Source organism: Sinohyriopsis cumingii, chromosome 3 (assembly GCF_028554795.1).
Source record: "Sinohyriopsis cumingii isolate HCF-2022 chromosome 3, ASM2855479v2, whole genome shotgun sequence".
NCBI classification, from domain to species: Eukaryota; Metazoa; Mollusca; class Bivalvia; order Unionida; family Unionidae; genus Sinohyriopsis; species Sinohyriopsis cumingii.
Genome location: NC_142963.1, coordinates 58,289,204 through 58,311,961, shown reverse-complemented (window position 1 = coordinate 58,311,961; position 22,758 = coordinate 58,289,204). Strand labels below are relative to the sequence as shown.

Sequence of the window (22,758 nt, the reverse complement as noted above, 5' to 3'; positions counted from 1 at the left end):
GGTATCATTGTAGAGCTACATCTGTCTACCTTTCTATAATACCAACCACTTTAGTGTATCATGCATGACCATGACGTTACAGAGCTCGGCAGTAGGCTACTACCTCCTGCACCGTAAAGTCGTTGCTAGGGGCTAATGTGTTAAGACTTTTAGCGCCAAATAGTAAAATTATTTCCACACAGCCTGCGATAGACGTCACGTGATGCTGCCCTCATGTCCTCATCTTTGGAGGATTGTTATTTTATGAATCGTTTATTTTTTGGCCTTTTCCTAATCCATCTGTGAAATTTTTGAAAGGAGATATTTGTGCTCTCATACACGCATCGACTAAAATAAATTATACTTTTTAGCACCAAATACCTATAGACTGGTTCTGTACTAAATATAAATTGGAAAAAAGAATCTGCAAGATTAAAAATTAGAAAAAAAGTGTTCTCTCCTCACTAAGCCATACAGCTTCTATAAATTGAAAGTAGATCCAGCATGTTTCTGGGTAATAGGATTGTTGCTATAAATAGAACATAATACTGTTAGGAAAGTGCACGGACAAGCGTACTCTTATATTTAGTTACGCAGAAGCCATCTTTTCTAAAATATGGTCTGTGGGATTAATGGGATGTTAATAAAAACGAGAAAAGAAACAATTGACTTTTTTTTAAGGTGGATATACCGAAAAAGTGTAATCCATATACGTTTATGCATAATTTAGTGAAAAAAAAGCGTAACGATTACGCCAAAAGCATAATGGTTGGCATGTATGCTATACAAAGACCAAATTATAAACACCATTTGTAAAACTTCCTTGATGCAAGGTTCAAACTTTGTAACAATGCTTGTTACAAGGCCCAATGTGCCAATCAAATTCAATTTACCATTCATGTCAAGTCAAAGAAACCAGATGTGTAAACAGTTATAAAAAAAATACAAGTGCTACAATATTTCTACAAGCATTTTAAGGTGAATGGCTGAATAAAGCTCTATACCTCACAGAGTACATTTTCAAATGTGCAACTTGAAATTAATTTGTGTAGTTCTTGTGCAATAACTGCTTTCCAAGTGTGCAAATTCATACAAATTATGAATCATGTGATCGCATATCCTGGGAACATCTCCGACTCAGTGACCTTTGATCTATTTACCTCAAAATCAACAGGTTAGAAAAACAATGGATAGACATCATGGCCGACATAAAAAAATGTGCTTCCAATTTTAAACGTAGTTCACCCTATTTCAACTAAGGAATGTGCATTTTACAAGTCTTAAACTGACACTAAAACTACAAAAAAGGACCCAGTTCTTTGCAGCTGCTTTATTTTATTTTTACACTGTATTAGAAAAAGAACCCAAGGATTTTGCCTCCGAGGTGTTTTCTCTTTGCCTCTTCATGGTCCATAATGCCACCTGATGTTGTCAATACCAAGAAGCTGAAATATACAATTAAATCTGAAGATAACTGCTAGAATAATGGCTAAAATATTGAATTTAAGGGTGATACAAAAGCCAATTTTGAAAACAGATAATACATGGTTCACAATTTTCCTGTACATAAATCTTCTATCTTTGGTCACATTTTGGGGAGAATTTATGTATTCCAACTTCTGACAACAAAAGTACTGTAAATGGAACATCTGACGACTGCCCCATTTTTAATAGTTGTCTATGAAGATAAATGAAAATTCTTTCAGAAACTATGACTTATCTTTTAACCCACCCACCCCAAATCAGTAGGTTTCATTTAGGTTGTAGCCGAAGTGCAAAACATGCCTTATGTTTGGTGCAGGTCTGTTAGGTAGAACTAATATTTATCATGCAGAAACCAATTTTCTTCTTTCTGCCACTGTGACCTTGGCCCATGACCGTTTTAGCTCATTATCAATACGTATTTTCATTGCTACAAGTGCATACCATCCACAAAGCTTGGAAACCATAAATGTGTGCAGCTCTAGTTGGTGGGTGGTAACTTTTTTTTCTCCTTTTAGTATCCCTGACCCATAACCTTTTGACCTGGAAATAAATTGGGTTCTTCCTTACCCCAAGTGTAAGCCATCCACAAAATCTGGCAACTGTTTAAGGTGAATTTAAGTCGTCTTGTGGAAACCATTTTTCTCCCTTACACCAGGTACAAGCCATGCACAAAGTTTCTTAACTATTGATGGTGGGCACCTAAAATACTGTGCAGGAACCACAGCATCTGCAATGTTCCTTTTATCAACCATGGGTACTTCCACATTTCTCAAAAATGTGCATAAAACTGCTGAACATATCATTGCAAAAGCAAGAATTTTTTTCTCTCCACGCATCAACCCAATATGACCTTTCATGCTGTCAGAATGAAATAATCAAGTGGTAAAGGAGCGCAGTAGATTGACGCCCATAGCTTGCGGCAATGCTTGCATATTTGACCCAGAAGTCAATCAAGTTCTTTCTTACCCCAAGTGCAAATAATCCACAAGGTCTGGTAAGCACAGATGGTGGACAACTCAAGTTATTTTGCACAAACAAAAATTTGAGACAGATGGACATCACTTAATTTGCTTCCCTTATGTAAAAACCACAAATTCTTCCACATCCTGATACTGGTGCATGCAGCAAATGCTGAACCTGGTTTCCAAATATGCTGAAATCCCTTTGCATAATAAAATCTTGCAGGATCATAACCTGACTAATCAGGTACAATTTACCTAAGCACAACATTCCTGTATTCAGTATCCTTGATGTACCTGTTGTCCATCTTATCATGAGCATGACGTTATTATTTAATCCTAACAAAATTTAATTCCCCAAATTGCCTTAATTTTGACCTTTACATTTTTGTTTTATCAATAGGCACCCTGACATCAAAAGAATGCAAGTTCAATTGAAAAAATCTCTGAAAATTAATAATTGGGTGGGAGCGATCTATGTAGTCGCAAATATTTTTAGTAATTTCAGGCTCTTCTAGTACTCATAACATTATAATGAAAGTAATCACAAGTACACCGCAATATCAGCATGACGTTTATTTCTTTCCCTTCTAGTACTCCTAATATTATAATGACTGTAATCATGAGTACAATGCAATATCAGCAAGACGTTTATTATATTTCATAGTTCCTTAAAACATACAACAATCAGATTTAATACAGATTATCTGTTCCAATTAAATTGAATTCTATGTACACTGTATGCTAATTCTATACCTATATATCCGTACTCACTACTGCGCTGAATTCTCAATCATGTATAGGTACCAACTATTCAATTCTTTCATCTGATTCAATTTACCCTGAAGCAGTAACTGTTCAACATTCAAAAAGTGAATCAAATGTTCATGAATGTCTTTCAGAGTATTTCTTGAAATCTTGATGTGAGATGTAAAACATTCCAAACCCTGTACCATCATAACTGATATGGCTGTCACACAATGTCTAGTGACCAAAAGAAGTAAAAACATCTACAAATTTACTGTTTAACTATGTACTTGGCTACTAACATACATACTTGCTTATAAGGAGTCTAACTGCACACAACGAAGATCCTGATCTGCAGTAGTATAATGCAACTGTAGATCAGGGTCTATTTTGCTTGCTCTACTAATCACTTCTAACTGCACAGACCTAGATCTGCTGGTGCATTATGCAATGACAGACCCATGTCTGTCCAGTTTGCAGCTGGAATTGTCTTACAAGCAAGTATAAATGATATGTACTTGAGGAAGAAATCATATTGCAAATGTTTCCAACTCTTTTCTTACTAAACCCATAGCACTATGTCTTAATGACAACATACAAGATTTCAAAAACACTGGTTTTCATTTTATGTCAATCATCCATTTTTCATCATTTATAATAATTAGAAAGGTCACATGCAACAAAAAAACTATTGTCAGTGATTTAAGTTTTATCTGCCTATTGACATCATAAGGGTGTGGCTTTAAAAACCATAAAGAAATCATTTATCACCAATCTCGAATATAATCTACTGGACCAAAAGATGTAAGAAAATCTGCAAATGTATTTGAGATTCTCATCTCTACAAAAATCATCAAGTCTGAGTGAAGATGATTACTAAAACTCAATTTACTCCAGCAAAATCATTTCGATTTCTTAGAACATTGTGATATGGTTCCTTTGGACCCCCAAAGCAATAGGCTTCTTCCCATCTTTCACAGCAATCCATCTGCAAAATATGTCAAACAGCTAATGTTACTGCAGATCAACTATCTGGCAATGGTCAGTCACAGTAACTTGGACCTTATATATTTATACCCCAAACCATAATTGTATTCTTCATCTTTAAAAGGGCAAACCAACCCAAGTTTGATGACGGTACATTACGCAGGACTTGCATTAATTCCATCCTGTAAAGTTTGGTGAAGTTATGTGAAAGCAAAGTTGAATTCACTGCAAAAAGACCAAATCGGATTTGCCATTTCTCTGATAAAGGTATATATCAGGGAAAACAAAAAGATCCTTCCCCAATACATGCATTCAAGTACCAACAAAATCTCCATTTTTGTAAAACCATCAATATTTATACACATCCAAGCAAGACTCCCCCAAAATGACAACATAATACTGGTTGAAAAGAATTTCTGGGAAATCCACACAAAACCATTTCTTCCTTTTAACTGAAAAGTGTTGAAACCACCTCTAATAATCAAATTCTTCAACAAAAACATACTGGATATCAGATTGGCACCATCTTCATTTAGACCTCACAAGTCGTCTTCTGATGGAATCCCCATGTTGATGAGTTTCTGTTTCAGAGGAGTTAACAATAACAAGATTTTTAAGCTTGCTGCCAAGGTGGCCCAACTGGGCATCAGATTGGCACCATTTCCACCGTAACAAGTCTTTTCCTGAAAGCACAATTATCAACATGACCAGCCATCCCGAAATTGTGACCAAAAAAAAGACTTCCAAAATGACAATTTTAGCAGCCTTGCTGGGAATACTACTTTTCATTCAGGAGGCATAGCAACAATACTTTCAGGACGGCATGGTGGCCATAATGAAAATCAGACTGGCACCATTTTCATTTTGGAACAAAAGGACATCACACACATCATTTGGTGAAAACCCCATGGCATTATTACGTTTTTGTTCAGGATAAGTGGCGATAACACGATTTCCAAGATGAACATCACAGTGGCATCATTTTCTTTTAGACAAATTTAGATGTCATATGATGAAAATATCATGGCCATGTCATATCTTGTCAGAAGTAACAATAACAAGATTTTCCAGATGGCCTCTTTGGCACACATGTTAGACATCACACAAAGTCTTTCAGTGAAAACCCCAATGTTGACAAGACCATCCGATCGGGAGTAGTAGTGACAAGATTTTCAAGATGGCCACTGGTATAGCCATATTAGATGTTCATTGTAATCCTTTAGGCAATTTAGAAGTGGTAGTAATAAGAAACTTGTGCTAATGGACAACAGACCATCCCATAATCTCTTCTGGTCTATTACCAGTAGATGTAAAAAACTGAATGAATGGTAACTGAATTCAAGAATACATCCTCTTGGTCTAATAATCAATGCTGTAAACATTTTATCACAACATAGGACATACCCGAATTGTCTGGAGGGCAGCAAGTTATTTGTCCACCCCTCCATGTCTCTGAGAGCAATGTCAAACCGGGGACTGATGACTCCACACTGTAACAAGAAACCATACTACTTTAACATACCAATTAATTTACAAGCTATGTAATTTTCACTTAACAAAATTATGATTACACTATATACATTATTTAACATTTGTGACTTTTGCAATCTGAATCTATTCAAATAACTGATCACAAAATCAAAACTTGAATAGAAGAAATATCAAACAATCTAATATGGATGACAATGAGGAGTTGAAGGATTTAAGATTTTGATCTTTTTTAAACGAAGCTTTATGAATTTTTCAGTTATATCACTATGATGTCTGCAGTGTGGCAGTTTATAGTGATGTCTATAACTGGAGCATCATGCTGCAGACATGTAGCATGGTGTCCCACCCAGTCACATTATCCTGACACCAGGCGGAACAGTCCTAACACTAACCTCTTAATGCTGAGCACCAAGCCAGGCAGCTGTTAGTACCATTTTTGTAAGTCTTTGATATGACTCGGCCAGGGATTGAACCCACGACCTACCGCATCCGATGCAGATGCTCTAACCACTAGGCCACTGGAGCGTTCTGGAGTTTAAGAGATGGAATATGAGCATAAATGAATGTATATACTATACTTACAACAAAATAACCCACCTACCCTGCTCCCAAATTTAAATACTCTTTTTCTTCACCATAAGACATTAGTTTTAATGAATGTACATTAATAAATAAATATCAAGAGTTGTGTAATTTTATTGCCTATTAGTTTCCCTTTCTAAAAAACAAAGCAAACAAACACAAAATCTGTCAAACTTGCCCACGTGCACATTTAAGTTCCAGCCACCTGGTCTCAACAATCATACCATCTTAGCCCCAAAAAAGTATCCTCAATAAAAATCATGTTTTAAACAGTTACCTACTTCTGCAGTGAATCAAAAATGTCTTTTCTAACCAGACAGTGCCTTAAAGCAACATCTTGAGCAAAATGACTTTGCAAATAATATATTTTCTCTTGAAATATTTAGGTAAAGGTATGTCATGTTCCCTGTATGGCTTATCTCCCCAGTCATGGTCTACAAGAGACTCTGGGAAGGTTATGGAATATACAGGGTTCCCTAGCAATGGGTCGGAGCTGATCCAAAGCTGGGATTTCTCTCCAATGTTGTGGAAAGGGATTCTACTGCAAGTCCTTGTTGGGACATTAAGCTCCCGTTCGCCACAAAGACAAAGCCAGGCAGATATAGGGAAACCCCTGTATCTACTGGATGTCAACATTGGAATATTAAATAGCAAAGGTAAGTGGTAACATTTAGCCATCCACAAAAATTTCTTTGGCAATTACATCAACAACTCCATGATGTTAATACAATGATTCTACCATGTGTAATGCCCTCTGAAGATGACACCCTCTTCCAGAGAGGCCACACTGCCCAACCCCAACTTGGTCTTTACGAACAAGCATCAATAAATGTTAGATTTCAACAGCTGTGTGTGCTTTAATTGCCCGTTGATTTCCTTTCTTTATATTTAAAACAATCTGTCAAGCTTGCTCACATTCACCTTTATATTGTGGTCACATGGTCTCAACAGCCATTCCCATTACCCTCAAGAAATTATCCTCAAAAAAGTAAGGTATTAAATAGTTGCCTGCTTATGCAGTGAATCATAAAGATTTTTCTAACCAGACAGTACCTTTGTACAGCATAAAGCAGTAACTTTTTAGCATATTAACTTGGCAAATGACTCTCAATTCCTCAAGAAAAATAGTGTTTAGGTAAAGGATGACATGTTCCCTGTATGGCTTATCTCCCCAGTCATGGTCTACAAAAGACTCTGGGAAGGTTATGGAATATACAGGGTTCCCTAGCAATGGGTCAGAGCTGATCCAAAGCTGGGATTTCTCTCCAATGTTGTGGAAAGGGATTCTACTGCAAGTCCTTGTTGGGACATTAAGCTCCCGTTCGCCACAAAGACAAAGCCAGGCAGATATAGGGAAACCCCTGTATCTACTGGAAGTCAACATTGGAATATTAAATAGCAAAGGTAAGTGGTAACATTTAGCCATCTACAAAAATTTCTTTGGCAATTACATCAACAACTCCATGATGTTAATACAATGATTCTGCCATGTGTAATGCCCTCTGAAGATGACACCCTCTTCCAGAGAGGCCACACTGCCCAACCCCAACTTGGTCTTTATGAACAAGCATCAATAAATGTTAGATTTCAACAGCTGTTTGTGCTTTAATTGCCCGTTGATTTCCTTTCTTTATATTTAAAACAATCTGTCAAGCTTGCTCACATTCACCTTTATATTGTGGTCACATGGTTTCAACAGCCATTCCCATTACCCCCAAGAAATTATCCTCAAAAAAGTAATATATTAAATAGTTGCCTGCTTATGCAGTGAATCATAAAGATTTTTCTAACCAGACAGTACCTTTGTACAGCATAAAGCAGTAACTTTTTAGCATATTAACTTGGCAAATGACTCTCAATTCCTCAAGAAAAATAGTGTTTAGGTAAAGGATGACATGTTCCCTGTATGGCTTATCTCCCCAGTCATGGTCTACAAGAGACTCTGGGAAGGTTATGGAATATACAGGGTTCCCTAGCACTGGGTCGGAGCTGATCCAAAGCTGGGATTTCTCTCCAATGTTGTGGAAAGGGATTCTACTGCAAGTCCTTGTTGGGACATTAAGCTCCCATTCGCCACAAAGACAAAGCCAGGCAGATACAGGGAAACCCCTGTATCTACTGGATGTCAACATCGAGATATAAAATAGCAAATAAAAATGTTAACATCTTACCATCAAAACTTTCTGGGCAATCATGTCAATGACTCCTTAAATGTTATTACAGCAGTCACCACTGCACACCTGAAATGCACACCACCACCCAAAAGACCAAAGTTCTGATCAAAGGCAACAATGCCAGACACTAGTTTTAATGAATAAGCATCACTAAATAAATAAACATGAAGAGCTGTGTAATTTTATTGCCTATTGGTTTCCCTTTCTATATAAAAAAAACCCCTTAAAATCTGTCAAACTTGTCCACATGCATATTTATGTTCCAGTCACCTGGTTTCAACAATCATACCATCTTAGCCCCAAGAAATTATCCTCAATAAAAGTCATGTTTTAAACCGTGACCTACTTCTGCAGTGAATCAAAAATGTCTTTTCTAACCAGAGACAGTGCCTTAATGCAACATCTTGAGCAATGTGACTTAGCAAATAATATATTTTCTCTTGAAATATTTAGGTAAAGGATGACATGTTCCCTGTATGGCTTATCTCCCCAGTCATGGTCTACAAGAGACTCTGGGAAGGTTATGGAATATACAGGGTTCCCTAGCACTGGGTCGGAGCTGATCCAAAGCTGGGATTTCTCTCCAATGTTGTGGAAAGGAATTCTACTGCAAGTCCTTGTTGGGACATTAAGCTCCTGTTTGCCACAAAGACAAAGCCAGGCAGATACAGGGAAACCCTGTATCTACTGGAAGTCAACATTGGAATATTAAATAGTAAAGGTAAGTGGTAACATTTAGCCATCTACAAAAATTTCTTTGGCAATTACATCAACAACTCCATGATGTTAATACAATGATTCTGCCATGTGTAATGCCCTCTGAAGATGACACCCTCTTCCAGAGAGGCCACACTGCCCAACCCCAACTTGGTCTTTATGAACAAGCATCAATAAATGTTAGATTTCAACAGCTGTTTGTGCTTTAATTGCCCGTTGATTTCCTTTCTTTATATTTAAAACAATCTGTCAAGCTTGCTCACATATACCTTTATATTGTGGTCACATGGTCTCAACAGCCATTCCCATTACCCCCAAGAAATTATCCTCAAAAAGGTAATGTATTAAATAGTTGCCTGCTTATGCAGTGAATCATAAAGATTTTTCTAACCAGACAGTACCTTTGTACAGCATAAAGCAGTATCTTGAGCATATTAACTTGGCAAATGACTCAATTCCTCAAGAAAAATAGTGTTTAGGTAAAGGATGACATGTTCCCTGTATGGCTTATCTCCCCAGTCATGGTCTACAAGAGACTCTGGGAAGGTTATGGAATATACAGGGTTCCCTAGCACTGGGTCAGAGCTGATCCAAAGCTGGGATTTCTCTCCAATGTTGTGGAAAGGGATTCTACTGCAAGTCCTTGTTGGGACATTAAGCTCCCATTTGCCACAAAGACAAAGCCAGATAGATATAGGGAAACCCCTGTATCTACTGGATGTCAACATTGGGATATAAAATAGCAAATAAAAATGTTAACATCTTACCATAAAAACTTTTTGGGCAATCATATCAATGACTCCTTACATGTTATTACAGCAGTCACCACTGCACACCTGAAATGCACCCCCCCCCCAAGAGACCAAAATTCTGATCAAAAGCAACAATGCCAGACACTAGTTTCAATGAATAAGCATCACTAAATAAATAAATATCAAGAGCCATGTAATTTTATTGCCTATTGGTTTTCCTTTCTAAATAAAACCCCATAAAATCTGTCAAACTTGCCCACATGCACATTTATGTTCCAGTCACCTGATCTCAACAATTCCATCTTAGCCCCAAGAAATTATCTTCAATAAAAGTCACGATTTAAACAGTTACCTACTTCTGCAGTGAATCAAAAATGTTTTTTCTAACCAGACAGTGCCTTAAAGCAACATCTTGAGCAAAGTGACTTTGCAAATGATATATTTTCTCTTGAAATATTTAGGTAAAGGATGACATGTTCCCTGTATGGCTTATCTCCCCAGTCATGGTCTACAAGAGACTCTGGGAAGGTTATGGAATATACAGGGTTCCCTAGCACTGGGTCGGAGCTGAGCCAAAGCTGGGATTTCTCTCCAATGTTGTGGAAAGGGATTCTACTGCAAGTCCTTGTTGGGACATTAAGCTCCCGTTCGCCACAAAGACAAAGCCAGGCAGATACAGGGAAACCCCTGTATAGTACTGGATGTCAACATTGGGATATAAAATAGCAAATGTAAGTCGTAACATTTAGCCATCCACAAAATTTTCTTTGGCAATTACATCAACAACTCCATGATGTTAATACAATGATTCTGCCCTGGGTAATGCCCTCTGAAGATGACACCCTCTTCCAGAGAGGCCACACTGCCCAACCCCAACTTGGTCTTTACGAACAAGCATCAATAAATGTTAGATTTCAACAGCTGTGTGTGCTTTAATTGCCCGTTGATTTCCTTTCTTTATATTTAAAACAATCTGTCAAGCTTGCTCACATTCACCTTTATATTGTGGTCACATGGTCTCAACAGCCATTCCCATTACCCTCAAGAAATTATCCTCAAAAAAGTAAGGTATTAAATAGTTGCCTGCTTATGCAGTGAATCATAAAGATTTTTCTAACCAGACAGTACCTTTGTACAGCATAAAGCAGTAACTTTTTAGCATATTAACTTGGCAAATGACTCTCAATTCCTCAAGAAAAATAGTGTTTAGGTAAAGGATGACATGTTCCCTGTATGGCTTATCTCCCCAGTCATGGTCTACAAAAGACTCTGGGAAGGTTATGGAATATACAGGGTTCCCTAGCAATGGGTCAGAGCTGATCCAAAGCTGGGATTTCTCTCCAATGTTGTGGAAAGGGATTCTACTGCAAGTCCTTGTTGGGACATTAAGCTCCCGTTCGCCACAAAGACAAAACCAGGCAGATATAGGGAAACCCCTGTATCTACTGGAAGTCAACATTGGAATATTAAATAGCAAAGGTAAGTGGTAACATTTAGCCATCTACAAAAATTTCTTTGGCAATTACATCAACAACTCCATGATGTTAATACAATGATTCTGCCATGTGTAATGCCCTCTGAAGATGACACCCTCTTCCAGAGAGGCCACACTGCCCAACCCCAACTTGGTCTTTATGAACAAGCATCAATAAATGTTAGATTTCAACAGCTGTTTGTGCTTTAATTGCCCGTTGATTTCCTTTCTTTATATTTAAAACAATCTGTCAAGCTTGCTCACATTCACCTTTATATTGTGGTCACATGGTCTCAACAGCCATTCCCATTACCCCCAAGAAATTATCCTCAAAAAGGTAATGTATTAAATAGTTGCCTGCTTATGCAGTGAATCATAAAGATTTTTCTAACCAGACAGTACCTTTGTACAGCATAAAGCAGTATCTTGAGCATATTAACTTGGCAAATGACTCAATTCCTCAAGAAAAATAGTGTTTAGGTAAAGGATGACATGTTCCCTGTATGGCTTATCTCCCCAGTCATGGTCTACAAGAGACTCTGGGAAGGTTATGGAATATACAGGGTTCCCTAGCACTGGGTCAGAGCTGATCCAAAGCTGGGATTTCTCTCCAATGTTGTGGAAAGGGATTCTACTGCAAGTCCTTGTTGGGACATTAAGCTCCCATTTGCCACAAAGACAAGGCCAAATAGATATAGGGAAACCCCTGTATCTACTGGATGTCAACATTGGGATATAAAATAGCAAATAAAAATGTTAACATCTTACCATAAAAACTTTTTGGGCAATCATATCAATGACTCCTTACATGTTATTACAGCAGTCACCACTGCGCACCTGAAATGCACCCACCCCCCCAAAGAGACCAAAATTCTGATCAAAAGCAACAATGCCAGACACTAGTTTCAATGAATAAGCATCACTAAATAAATAAATATCAAGAGCCATGTAATTTTATTGCCTATTGGTTTTCCTTTCTAAATAAAACCCCATAAAATCTGTCAAACTTGCCCACATGCACATTTATGTTCCAGTCACCTGATCTCAACAATCATTCCATCTTAGCCCCAAGAAATTATCTTCAATAAAAGTCACGATTTAAACAGTTACCTACTTCTGCAGTGAATCAAAAATGTTTTTTCTAACCAGACAGTGTCTTAAAGCAACATCTTGAGCAAAGTGACTTTGCAAATGATATATTTTCTCTTGAAATATTTAGGTAAAGGATGACATGTTCCCTGTATGGCTTATCTCCCCAGTCATGGTCTACAAGAGACTCTGGGAAGGTTATGGAATATACTGGGTTCCCTAGCACTGGGTCGGAGCTGATCCAAAGCTGGGATTTCTCTCCAATGTTGTGGAAAGGAATTCTACTGCAAGTCCTTGTTGGGACATTAAGCTCCCATTCGCCACAAAGACAAAGCCAGGCAGATACAGGGAAACCCTGTATCTACCAGATGTCAACATTGGGATATTAAATTAGAACCAACTAGAAATCACATATAGTTTCTTAGTGAAAAAATACCATGCTGATATCACTATCATTCAGACGGAGTAGCAATAACAACCTTCAAGCTGGCCAAGTGGCCTTTTTAGAAGTATGAGCAACACCATTTTCATTTAGGACCAACTAGACTATCAACAAAACTTTCTATTCAGATGGAATAGCACTAAAAAGGTTTTCAAGATGGCTGTTGTGGTGACCATACTGGACATCAGACTGACGTATGACCAACTAGACTTTCAAGCAAGAGTTTAAAGCTCACTACCATGATGTCCATACTGTGAGCAGTATTTGTACCTGGTGGCCATATTGGACACCAGACTGGCACCAATTTCATTTAGGACCAACCAGACGTCATGAGAAATCCGCTATGAATACCCCAAAATTTTCAAGAGGGCCATGTTGGCAACCACACTGGAGGTCTGAGCAGCAGTTTTCATTGAGGACCATCTATAATGTTGAGATGAACATGTTTATCAAGATCCTAGCATCGTCAAAGTAGTTCGTAAGTAACAAGAACAAACTAAGCTAACAGACAGCCAGTCGATCAACAGCCAGACTACAGGCCATCCCACAAATTCTCCTGGTCTACAAGGAGTAGGGCTAAAATGTGTTGGGTCCTTTGGTCATAAATAATTATGGGCTAATTAGAAGAAAGAAAAAAGTTTGGAGGTGGTTGAGTGGCAGTGATCTTAGTATGGTTTTATAGAGGGTGGTGTCCTTAAAATGTCTGACCCCCGCAATTCCAACAAAACAGAATAAAAGCAGTCAAATGAAGAAAGAAAAAATTCAAAGTATAGGAAACAAAAAATAAAATTTCTGAAGTCAAGCAGGAAGAAATTTAGGAAATTACAGATGTAAATTTGTACCAAGAAAATTTCCCCTTCTTTCCCTTTGCTCCTTTCCCAAATGCAGTAAGACCAACCCAGGTAGACATGGGGAAACTGTTTCTACATTTGAAAAGTTGCAGGAAACTTACAATGTTACAAGACAGCTACTTGAACCAATGAAAAAAAAGTTGTGTGTCCAATGGGTGTCAACATTAGGCATTTCAACCATTAAGTAGTTTAATGTACTATGCCTGAATCCTCCACTCTAGTGCTCTAGTGTAGTCAAATGAGGTAGGTGCATTTTGGCCGTAGTGGACATTTTTTTAAAGCAAGCAACATAATGTATATAGAAGTTTTTTTTTTATACTGTTCTTACCTTATTCAATCTTCCTGTCAAGTTTACAATAATCTTGCCATTCCGGTGATCATCTACTATCTCAAACTCTCCAATGTATCCTGCAAAAAAATAGTCCAAGCTCATGAAAAGAAAATTGTTAAATAGGACTCAATACGATTATTCCAGTGAGACTGCTGACTGGAAACAACATTTTTGGAGAAAAAAATGTGAACCTGTGCGGATAAAGTCTGCCATGTGTACTGTTAAAATCCAAAAATCTTGAATGTGGTTGAAATATTATATACAAGACTGGAGTAAAGAGACATAACTGACCTTCATGCTTGATAGTTTTTGGATACATGTAATCTTTCAAGACAGGTTCCACTGTGTGTGTGTGTGTGTGTTTTGCCTGCTCATAGAATTATTATCTGGACTGTGTTTCTTCTACTAACAATTAAAAAATGTCAAAGAAAATGTACACGACCATAAAGTATTTTAAAGAAATCTGAAGAGGTTTTCTTTTTATGCAAGGTATTAATGTCTAAAAGCAATCTTCAGAATTTTTACATTAGCATTTATCTTTAACTTTTTACATGTTCACAACACACACACACATACCCATGCTCACTACACAATGGGCAGAATTGCTCCATATGTAAAAACAACTAGAAAAAAAAAAACGGTATGCTGCTATCACAATCAGCTGCAGATCTAGCCTTCTTGTTTCAAGTCTTGTATATTTACTTATAGCTTTCAGTTACCCTGAATGCTGGCTTGTGTTGATTACATTATTGTAGATAGATTCTACTTCCTTTTTAAATGATAACTGGGGTTTTTTCCAGCTCTGTGTAGTGCTTTTAATTTATAGTTCTTCTGTCCTGCTTACAATGAAGTTGCTTTATGTTCGGTGGTTTGGTTGTAGCTTTAAGTTACTTTTGATTTTTGCACTCTGTTCTGGCACATTTCCCTATATATGCAGTTAGATGCCTGTTTTGTTATACATATATTTCCAATTCATTAACACTAATTGTGTCCATGTGCATTCTGTACATTTTACAGTCTTTCCAACTCTTCTGACTTATGTTTTTATCTTCAGGATGGTGTGTGCCATCTAAAAAACAAAATCAATGATGCTTTCAAAGCTATCTGATGAAAGGCACAAAACTGCTTACAGACATGTTACACTCATTCCTTGTAATATTAAATCTATAACATTGGAACTAAATTAATTAATGGCCTCATTAATGAATAAAATAATGCTTACAAAGCTCAACAGTCGTGTTCACTGATTGCTTATGTTAACAAACTCATTTCATTTCATATCACTGTTGTTCTGTTGCTTGAATGAAAATATATGTATATATGACTGGTAACTTGTTCCATTATGTCAGTTACACTGGTAACTTGTTCCATTAGATCAGTTACATTAAAGCTGTACAATGTACTGCACTGCTGCAGGACAAATATGATTCCAATACCCAAAACTGTTAAACATTTGAGAATTGTTGAGCACAGGATTTTCAACAGACGTGTATACTCAGGTTTTGACTTATGGAATTTAAATTTGGCCCATTTTTTATGTGCGGAAATTTGGACTTGTACATAGATTTGGGGCTGGAGCATCAATCGTAATTACCCTCCAGCGTAGTTTCTTACCAAGAGAGTACTGTCCATAACAAACCTACTCGACAACAGTTAACACCATGATGGCCAATAATTGTGCACCACTGAAAGATATATTAACTGGGCAGAGCTAACAGTTTATTGATATCAAGTTAGGTGCAACTCAATTAGGTCAGATTGTTTTGAGATTATGTTTATGATAGAGGAAGACGAAACAATTATGAACTGAATGAACTGCCTTTTGATCAAATATTAGCATTGTATGTTTGGACAGAACTAAAGTGGCAGCTCGTGAAGCCAGTTCTCAAGGTCACTGGACCAAATTAAATTGTTTTATTGACAATTAAGTTGCTTCATTTGGCAAAATGTTTAAAATTTTGTAATCATTTATGACTTTAATGGATTCATTTCTGATAAAATATTGGCATTAGTTTAATTGCACTTTAAATTTCAATTAGTTAGACAAAATGCTAACATAAGGCTTCTCACGAAACCAGTGTTCAACGTGGGATTGTGTTTATGGGTGATAACTTTGCTCCAACAAGAAAAATGTTTGAAAGCTTGAAGTTTTCATTAATGGATGATTCAAAAAAAACATTTAATGGACATAACAGTCAATGCATACATCTGAACTTTAAAATCACAATGGCACAAAGGAGTACAATTTTTTTCTGTCTCAGTCTCGAAAACAACCCAAAAGTGAAGTTTCTGACCCTCAGACTCCAAAGAAACAGAAAGATAGTGTCAACCCTGAGAAGGACAAGAAGACTCAATCTCCTAAATTTGTTAAACAATTTAAGAAAGAGTGGAAAAGTGAACTGACAATTCTCTGATGTACATTCTTAATATATGAATAATGTATGACCGTAGTTGCATGGATATATTTTTGCATATAAAATTATTTCAGCAGTTGATAAGAGAATAAGTTGAGAAGCGGAAAATGTAATCAAGTATATAACAATCTTGTTTCATATACGAAATATACACACAGTAACAATTAGAAAAAGAAACAAGTTAACAAAAATGAGAATGTATGTTTCTTACAAAATATTAGACAAGTATTTTTCATTATTCAGCTCATGACAAGAAATCTTAAACATCATTTGTTTCTGCCAATATTATGGAATCACACCTATGGGCTCATGACTGTCCAAATGAATTGACTGTAGAGATTTTAAATTTGACTTTTGGGGTCAAGGGTCAACTGACTTCAGTCTGAAAATCTACTGAAAACCCTGAACAATGTGATAGCCATATTGAATGAATGTGTATATGAAGTTTCATAGCAATCCTGCATATGGTTTAGGAGTAGCGACAACAAACTGTAAATGGACTGACAATGGACAATCTTCCACCCCATTATGTTCTGGTCTAGCACCAGGAAAGCTAAAAATAAAACTAGTATTAGTCATCAATGATCATTATCAAAGCATATTAACTTGCCGTGAACAGTATACATACCATGCTTCATCATTACTGTTAGGAAGCGTATAATGACCTTTGAACATGGCCTTATCAACACCATCCTTTTGCCACGCCTTTCAGCTGTGGTTATGGAATTAAGTGCATCTGCGAGTACGTTTATACGAACCATCCTGGCTGCTGCTGGAAAAAAAAACATTTCTTATGTATGCACAAACACAAATCTCATCTGGACCCAACATTTCAATATTTCAAATGCATGCCATTTTTTATCTGAATACAAGAGAGATCTTGGACACAAAAGTGATCTGACACACACCTAAAAAGATTACTGTTCTGGAATTCCATTTTGCAGCCCATCAGAAAGTTATGCATTTTGTGCTACAGACAATTATTGTTAGCAGTGTTCCGAATGATGATTTGAATTATATGAAATATGAAAGCTCGTTATATCAAAATGAAATTAAAACATTACTTCATATCAGTATCTATCAGATCCAAATACAATCTTCAATTGTTAAATACTAGAATGAACATTTTTCAACACTGCACACATTTTAAATTTACAAAAGTACCATCAGTAAATTGGACCCTAAAATCTCTTGGACCGAGTTTACTGAACCCTTTACACTTTTCGGGTACGCAACGACTATCCTTTTTTCTGCATAATTATTACACCACAACAATTATGAACATGAATTTTCTTGAAATTACTGCAACAAATTCATACCAGTAATTCGCTTTCATATGAATTACTGTTCAATTATTATATAATCTCATTAAATACAAGAACTTCCACAGGACACGTACATCACAAATGAAATAACATTTGCAAACACATCACAACAGCTCTATCGCTGTTTTCTTTCAAATGAAATGCCGTTTTTAACAACTTCAATCTTATTTTTTATTGTGGAGACAAATGTGCTATTGGGGATATAAGCAGTGATCATTTTATTTTCTTGTGCATATTTTATGCCCGATCGAATTACCTATCACTATCAGTACTGGCACAATAAGTATAGTAAGTTCAAAACTGAATATCTAAATATCTGTAGCCCATGTTCAAATATTTATTGAGGTGTCATAATGATACATTTACTATCAACATAGTCCACAATTTAAGATGCCTCCCCTGATATTGCTGGTTTGGGGTTGACTTCTTAGTGTCTAAATAACAGCACTGTGTAGTGTGTTCTGAGGTCAACTAACATCAGAACAAGAAGTCAAATTTTCAGGAATATCTTGTACATTTAGTAGCCATTATAGTCTTTTCTCCAAATTAAAGTTATATTTAGTTACACAGACCTTACTTTTTTTGATGTCCTTTTCTCATAAATTCAAAACCTCACACAAGCAAATGGATGTTTTCAAGTTTCATTAACCTACAATACAGTTGGCTTGAATTAGAAGCAAAATGCAGAAATCGGCTTAAAGGATATCTGGAACAAAATGAAGCAATCAAAACATTTTTAATATTAATATATTTTTTAAAATTTCATTAAAGAAACTTGAACTTTATCAGATTTCAGCATTTCCTGTTTCTGTCACATTCAAGCCAAATAATGGGCTGCCAGGTGTGTGCGAGATTCCTGAAAATGCAAATTCTCGTTCAAATGTCAATAGGGGTGAAACAATACATCTGTGCCGTGTAATGATGATTCATCATACGCAGCCTGCTATATGATAATCTATCACATTTTATATCCTGCAGATGCAGAAGACTGCTGCAGCCACAGATACTTGTATTCATTAGTCAAGAAGGAAAACTACTTAATACACCCAGTTCTATTCTACAATTTTCTTTTCACATACACAACTTAAGCAGTTTTAAAATATGCCCCATCGCTCATTCTATGCTAATTTCATTTATTCCATAATCACCTTCCAGCACTGGTCAAATATCTCTGCATGAAAGAGTCTTTCCAAATTATTAGTTTCCCATGCACAATTTAAGGAGAGGTGATTACAGGATTTTATTGTAAGGGAGATCTCACCCTATATCAAACAAAAGAGGGGAGGAAAAAATGCCCAAAGGTCAATTTTTAAACTTCAATATCTGTCTCTTATTCTTCCTGGTCCACTTATAGCTATACTAAAATCAACATTTTTGACAGATGTCACCTCTAGATGTATAAAGATTAATCTGTTATTTAATTCTGAGCATACTCTGCTCCTTTTCTTTGTATCAATATTTTAATGTGCTTCTTTCTGAAGGGGCATATATATAGCTAGCTTTGTCAGCTTGAATATGTTGGGAAACTGATCTCTGGGACTATTTTGTACAATTCTCTGTTACTCTGCCAATACTTCCTGTTTGTCACACAGAGAATAAGCTACATTGATTTTTGATTGGTGGTTATTGTTTAACCTAAAGTGATGTCAAATTGAACAAAGGAATCAAGATACAATTAAAAGTAAAACCTTCGTGTGAAAGTTGTTATTAAATGATGAATAAAGTACTTTATTAAGTATCTGGAACACGTCTTGGAATGTATAGTATATGCTAACATACTTCTAGGTTAAAATAATTAGCAGGGGGGAGATTACAAACCATGTCTCTGTGTTAACATGTAGAGAGAATGGGTATTCTCAAACAGTCTTTTTCATTTTTATTAATAAACATGAATGCCTGTGATTGCAAATGCTGTTTCAGATGGATTATAATTTTATAGAATAACAAGGCAACTAATAATAATTATTGATGACTGCTGAAGACTAAAATAACATGCATAAGGTAAGTATCGTTTTGTACCGATTCCCAGTCTCTTGTATCAATAGGTGTATTGTTTCACCAAAAGTATTGATGCATCGATATATCGATGAATCGTTTCACCCCTGAATGTTAGTTTGCCATAGAACATGCTACACAGTGCCTTTTTAAGCAGTAAGACAGCAACATTGAAAACAAAAATATCAGAATGTCCTCCACTGTTAGGCTACTATCATCACTGGCAAGTGATGAATAATGAACCATGAAGCCAGAATTTCAAACACTGTGAACAATTAGTCTTACAGTGTAAGACATAGCACGTTATTTTTGTTTTAGTGCTATGTCTTACTACCCAAATAATGTGCTTGTATAGCATGTTCTAGTGTCAGCTGACATTGGAACAAGTAATCAAAATTTCAAGAATATCTCGTACACTTGGCAGCCCATATCAACACTCCTCCACAAATTGATATGTAATATACTTATTGCGCTATTTGTATCCTGGTGCAATCAAAATCTAACACTAGCAAATGGACGCATTTTCATGTTGCATTGATATACATTTGAATTTGTTCAAATACGATGGTAGTCAAAGTATGCCAAAGTATGTTTAATGTAGGTTGATGTGGGGGCTATGTTTCTTGAATGAAAAGAAACGTTGCATTCATTTCCAATAGGCACAATATATTTTATTCATTTTGTTAAAGAAGAATATTTTAACTTAACCCGATTTCGGCATTACCAGCTTTCTTCACTTTCCAGCCAACTGAAATGTAGGCCAACAAAACTTTAAAACTAGCATTTCTTTTCTGACAATTTGAATTTATTTGAGAAACCACATCACAGTAAGTCCGACTAAAACATTATGACTTTTACTTTGTAGAAAAGCGTTATTTCTTTAGTTGCATGTTGTGCGAGATATTCCTGAAAATCTTACTTTTTTTACAATGTTAGTCAACCTCAAAACACGCTACACAGCACCGTTAGTTAGACCTTAAGACCCTGACACACAACATAAATATCAGCATCAAGGTCTTACACGTAGGACTATGTAAACAACAACACCCAATCTAACTTGAATATACTTTTCTTGAATATAGACAGGTTGCTGAACTACTAAACTATGCAACCCTTCAACGATAAAACAAGACTGGATAATATTAAAACCAAAAGACGAGATTTCTTTCGCTGAAATATGGACCCACTTATTCCCATGAAAATGATCAACTGTTATATCTGCACAATTTGTGACTACTAATGAAAACGTGAAAAGAAAAGAACTATCTGAGGTCATTTTTAAGACTAGTACACCAGTAAATTATATATAGCATATCCAAAACAAGGCCGGACCCAGTTTTCACAAAACACCTAAATTTGAGTATGTGCTAGTCTGCAACTCAAATTTGTACATCTCCATAAAATATTACCGCCAGCAAACGTGATAACGATAGGAAAGCATGAGCTAATAAAAACAGGTTGGTTCATCAAAAAAATATATCAGAAATGATTTGGAATGACTAGGCTTTCAATGTGTGAGGGACCCGGTCAAAAATGTGTGTTAGCCACCATTAAGATAATCATTAGATTTCATAGCAAACATGATTTTCCGTCACAATCAACAATTTAAATGAAGATCAGATGGTTCTGCTATTGTTCTGAAGGTTAAAGTTTAATGTAAGAGTTCAGGATTTATGGATTAAATACGATTGACTGTTGGTATTTCTCGTGGATCTACAAACCTACGACAAAGATGGTAAGAAAAAGGAAGTACAATCGGATCAATCGTCCATCGTTTAAAAAAGCAGAAGTATTCCGCGTGAGAAAAACGGAAGCATTAGCCTAGTACCTGGGCTCCAATGATACTCTGAATACGAGCAAGTGCGGAGAGTCATGGGAGACCAGGATACCGGGCTGTGATGTGATGTGATGTGATTTGGATTTTTAACGTAGCTTTAACAATTTTCCAGTCATATCGCTACCATGTCTGCATTGTGGCAGTTTATAGTGATGTCTAGCACTGGGGCATCATGCCGCAGACATGTAGCATGATGTCCCACCCAGTCACATTATCCTGACACCAGGCCGACCAGTCCTAACACTAACCTCTTAATGCTGAGCGCCAAGCGAAGCAGCTGTTAGTACCATTTTTGTAAGTCTTTGGTACGACTCGGCCGGGGATCGAACCCACGGCCTCCCGCATCCGAGGCGGACGCTCTAACCACTAGGCCACCGGAACGGTTGATACCGGGCTAATGGAAACTTTTATTTTGCATTAATTTTCAACATTTGAAAGGTATTCTCTGTCACATGAAAATCGGTTTATTAAACAATATTTACACTTAATGTAAAATAACGGTAAAATACAATCGATTAAACTTTTATTCAAAAAGCATATTTAAACTTAATGTAAAATAACGGTAAAATGCAATCGATCAAACTTTTATTCAAAAAGCATCTCTGAGACACACATATGCAAATGTTCAACCGTACGACTTTGCAATCTCTCGCTCTACCGCACCCCGAATATACGCATAATAGCTAAAAATTACATTGTTATATGCTCATTTTTTTGTCAGTTAAGTTAACATTGTCAGAATCGTGCAGTAATTTCCATACTGCACGGCATTATATTGCAAGACATATCCGTGTTAAAATAGTATCATGTATTAGGAATTAAATTGATTTTAAACAAACAATATACGATCATGTACCTGTCGCTTTAGCTTTCGGTTTATTAAATTTGTTTGTTTATAAGTTAAATAAGCTGTCTCCTCCAACTGAAATTAGAGACGAAACAGTTAACTATGTGGACGAGGTCTTGCAGTATTACTCAGAAAACTCGTTTAATTTTTTCCCATTCAAATGCAGTAACCTGTAAGGACTGCATAGTAACACTTTCCAGTGACAAATGGTACTTCTTTCACTGACACAATTGTGACTAATACAACAGAAAACGACTTTGGCAACACAGCTGGAAAGTCA

The 22,758-nt window shown here is 36.4% G+C and overlaps 1 protein-coding gene and 9 non-coding genes across 10 annotated transcripts; all 10 read right to left on the bottom strand.

Moving 5' to 3' along the window:
- Positions 1–1,294: 1,294 nt before the first annotated feature.
- LOC149802913 (small ribosomal subunit protein uS8A) lies at positions 1,295–21,580 on the bottom strand. The gene is made up of 5 exons (XM_089952407.1): positions 21,516–21,580; positions 17,103–17,246; positions 14,058–14,137; positions 5,562–5,647; positions 1,295–1,424 (listed from the first exon to the last, which is right to left on the bottom strand). Exons 2-5 carry the CDS (start codon positions 17,233–17,235, stop codon positions 1,331–1,333), a joined length of 393 nt encoding a protein of 130 aa, XP_089808533.1. The 5' UTR covers positions 17,236–17,246; positions 21,516–21,580; the 3' UTR covers positions 1,295–1,330.
- LOC149802922 (small nucleolar RNA SNORA73 family) lies at positions 6,628–6,869 on the bottom strand. Its single transcript, XR_016420342.1, has one exon. It is a non-coding gene; the product is annotated as a small nucleolar RNA SNORA73 family (small nucleolar RNA).
- LOC149802921 (small nucleolar RNA SNORA73 family) lies at positions 7,376–7,617 on the bottom strand. Its single transcript, XR_016420346.1, has one exon. It is a non-coding gene; the product is annotated as a small nucleolar RNA SNORA73 family (small nucleolar RNA).
- On the bottom strand, positions 8,124–8,365 carry LOC149802920 (small nucleolar RNA SNORA73 family). The gene has a single exon (XR_016420343.1). It is a non-coding gene; the product is annotated as a small nucleolar RNA SNORA73 family (small nucleolar RNA).
- On the bottom strand, positions 8,868–9,108 carry LOC149802919 (small nucleolar RNA SNORA73 family). The gene has a single exon (XR_016420349.1). It is a non-coding gene; the product is annotated as a small nucleolar RNA SNORA73 family (small nucleolar RNA).
- LOC149802918 (small nucleolar RNA SNORA73 family) lies at positions 9,611–9,852 on the bottom strand. Its single transcript, XR_016420340.1, has one exon. It is a non-coding gene; the product is annotated as a small nucleolar RNA SNORA73 family (small nucleolar RNA).
- Positions 10,345–10,587, bottom strand: LOC149802917 (small nucleolar RNA SNORA73 family). Its single transcript, XR_016420344.1, has one exon. It is a non-coding gene; the product is annotated as a small nucleolar RNA SNORA73 family (small nucleolar RNA).
- On the bottom strand, positions 11,094–11,335 carry LOC149802916 (small nucleolar RNA SNORA73 family). Its single transcript, XR_016420347.1, has one exon. It is a non-coding gene; the product is annotated as a small nucleolar RNA SNORA73 family (small nucleolar RNA).
- Positions 11,838–12,079, bottom strand: LOC149802915 (small nucleolar RNA SNORA73 family). The gene has a single exon (XR_016420341.1). It is a non-coding gene; the product is annotated as a small nucleolar RNA SNORA73 family (small nucleolar RNA).
- On the bottom strand, positions 12,577–12,817 carry LOC149802914 (small nucleolar RNA SNORA73 family). Its single transcript, XR_016420348.1, has one exon. It is a non-coding gene; the product is annotated as a small nucleolar RNA SNORA73 family (small nucleolar RNA).
- Positions 21,581–22,758: the final 1,178 nt, after the last annotated feature.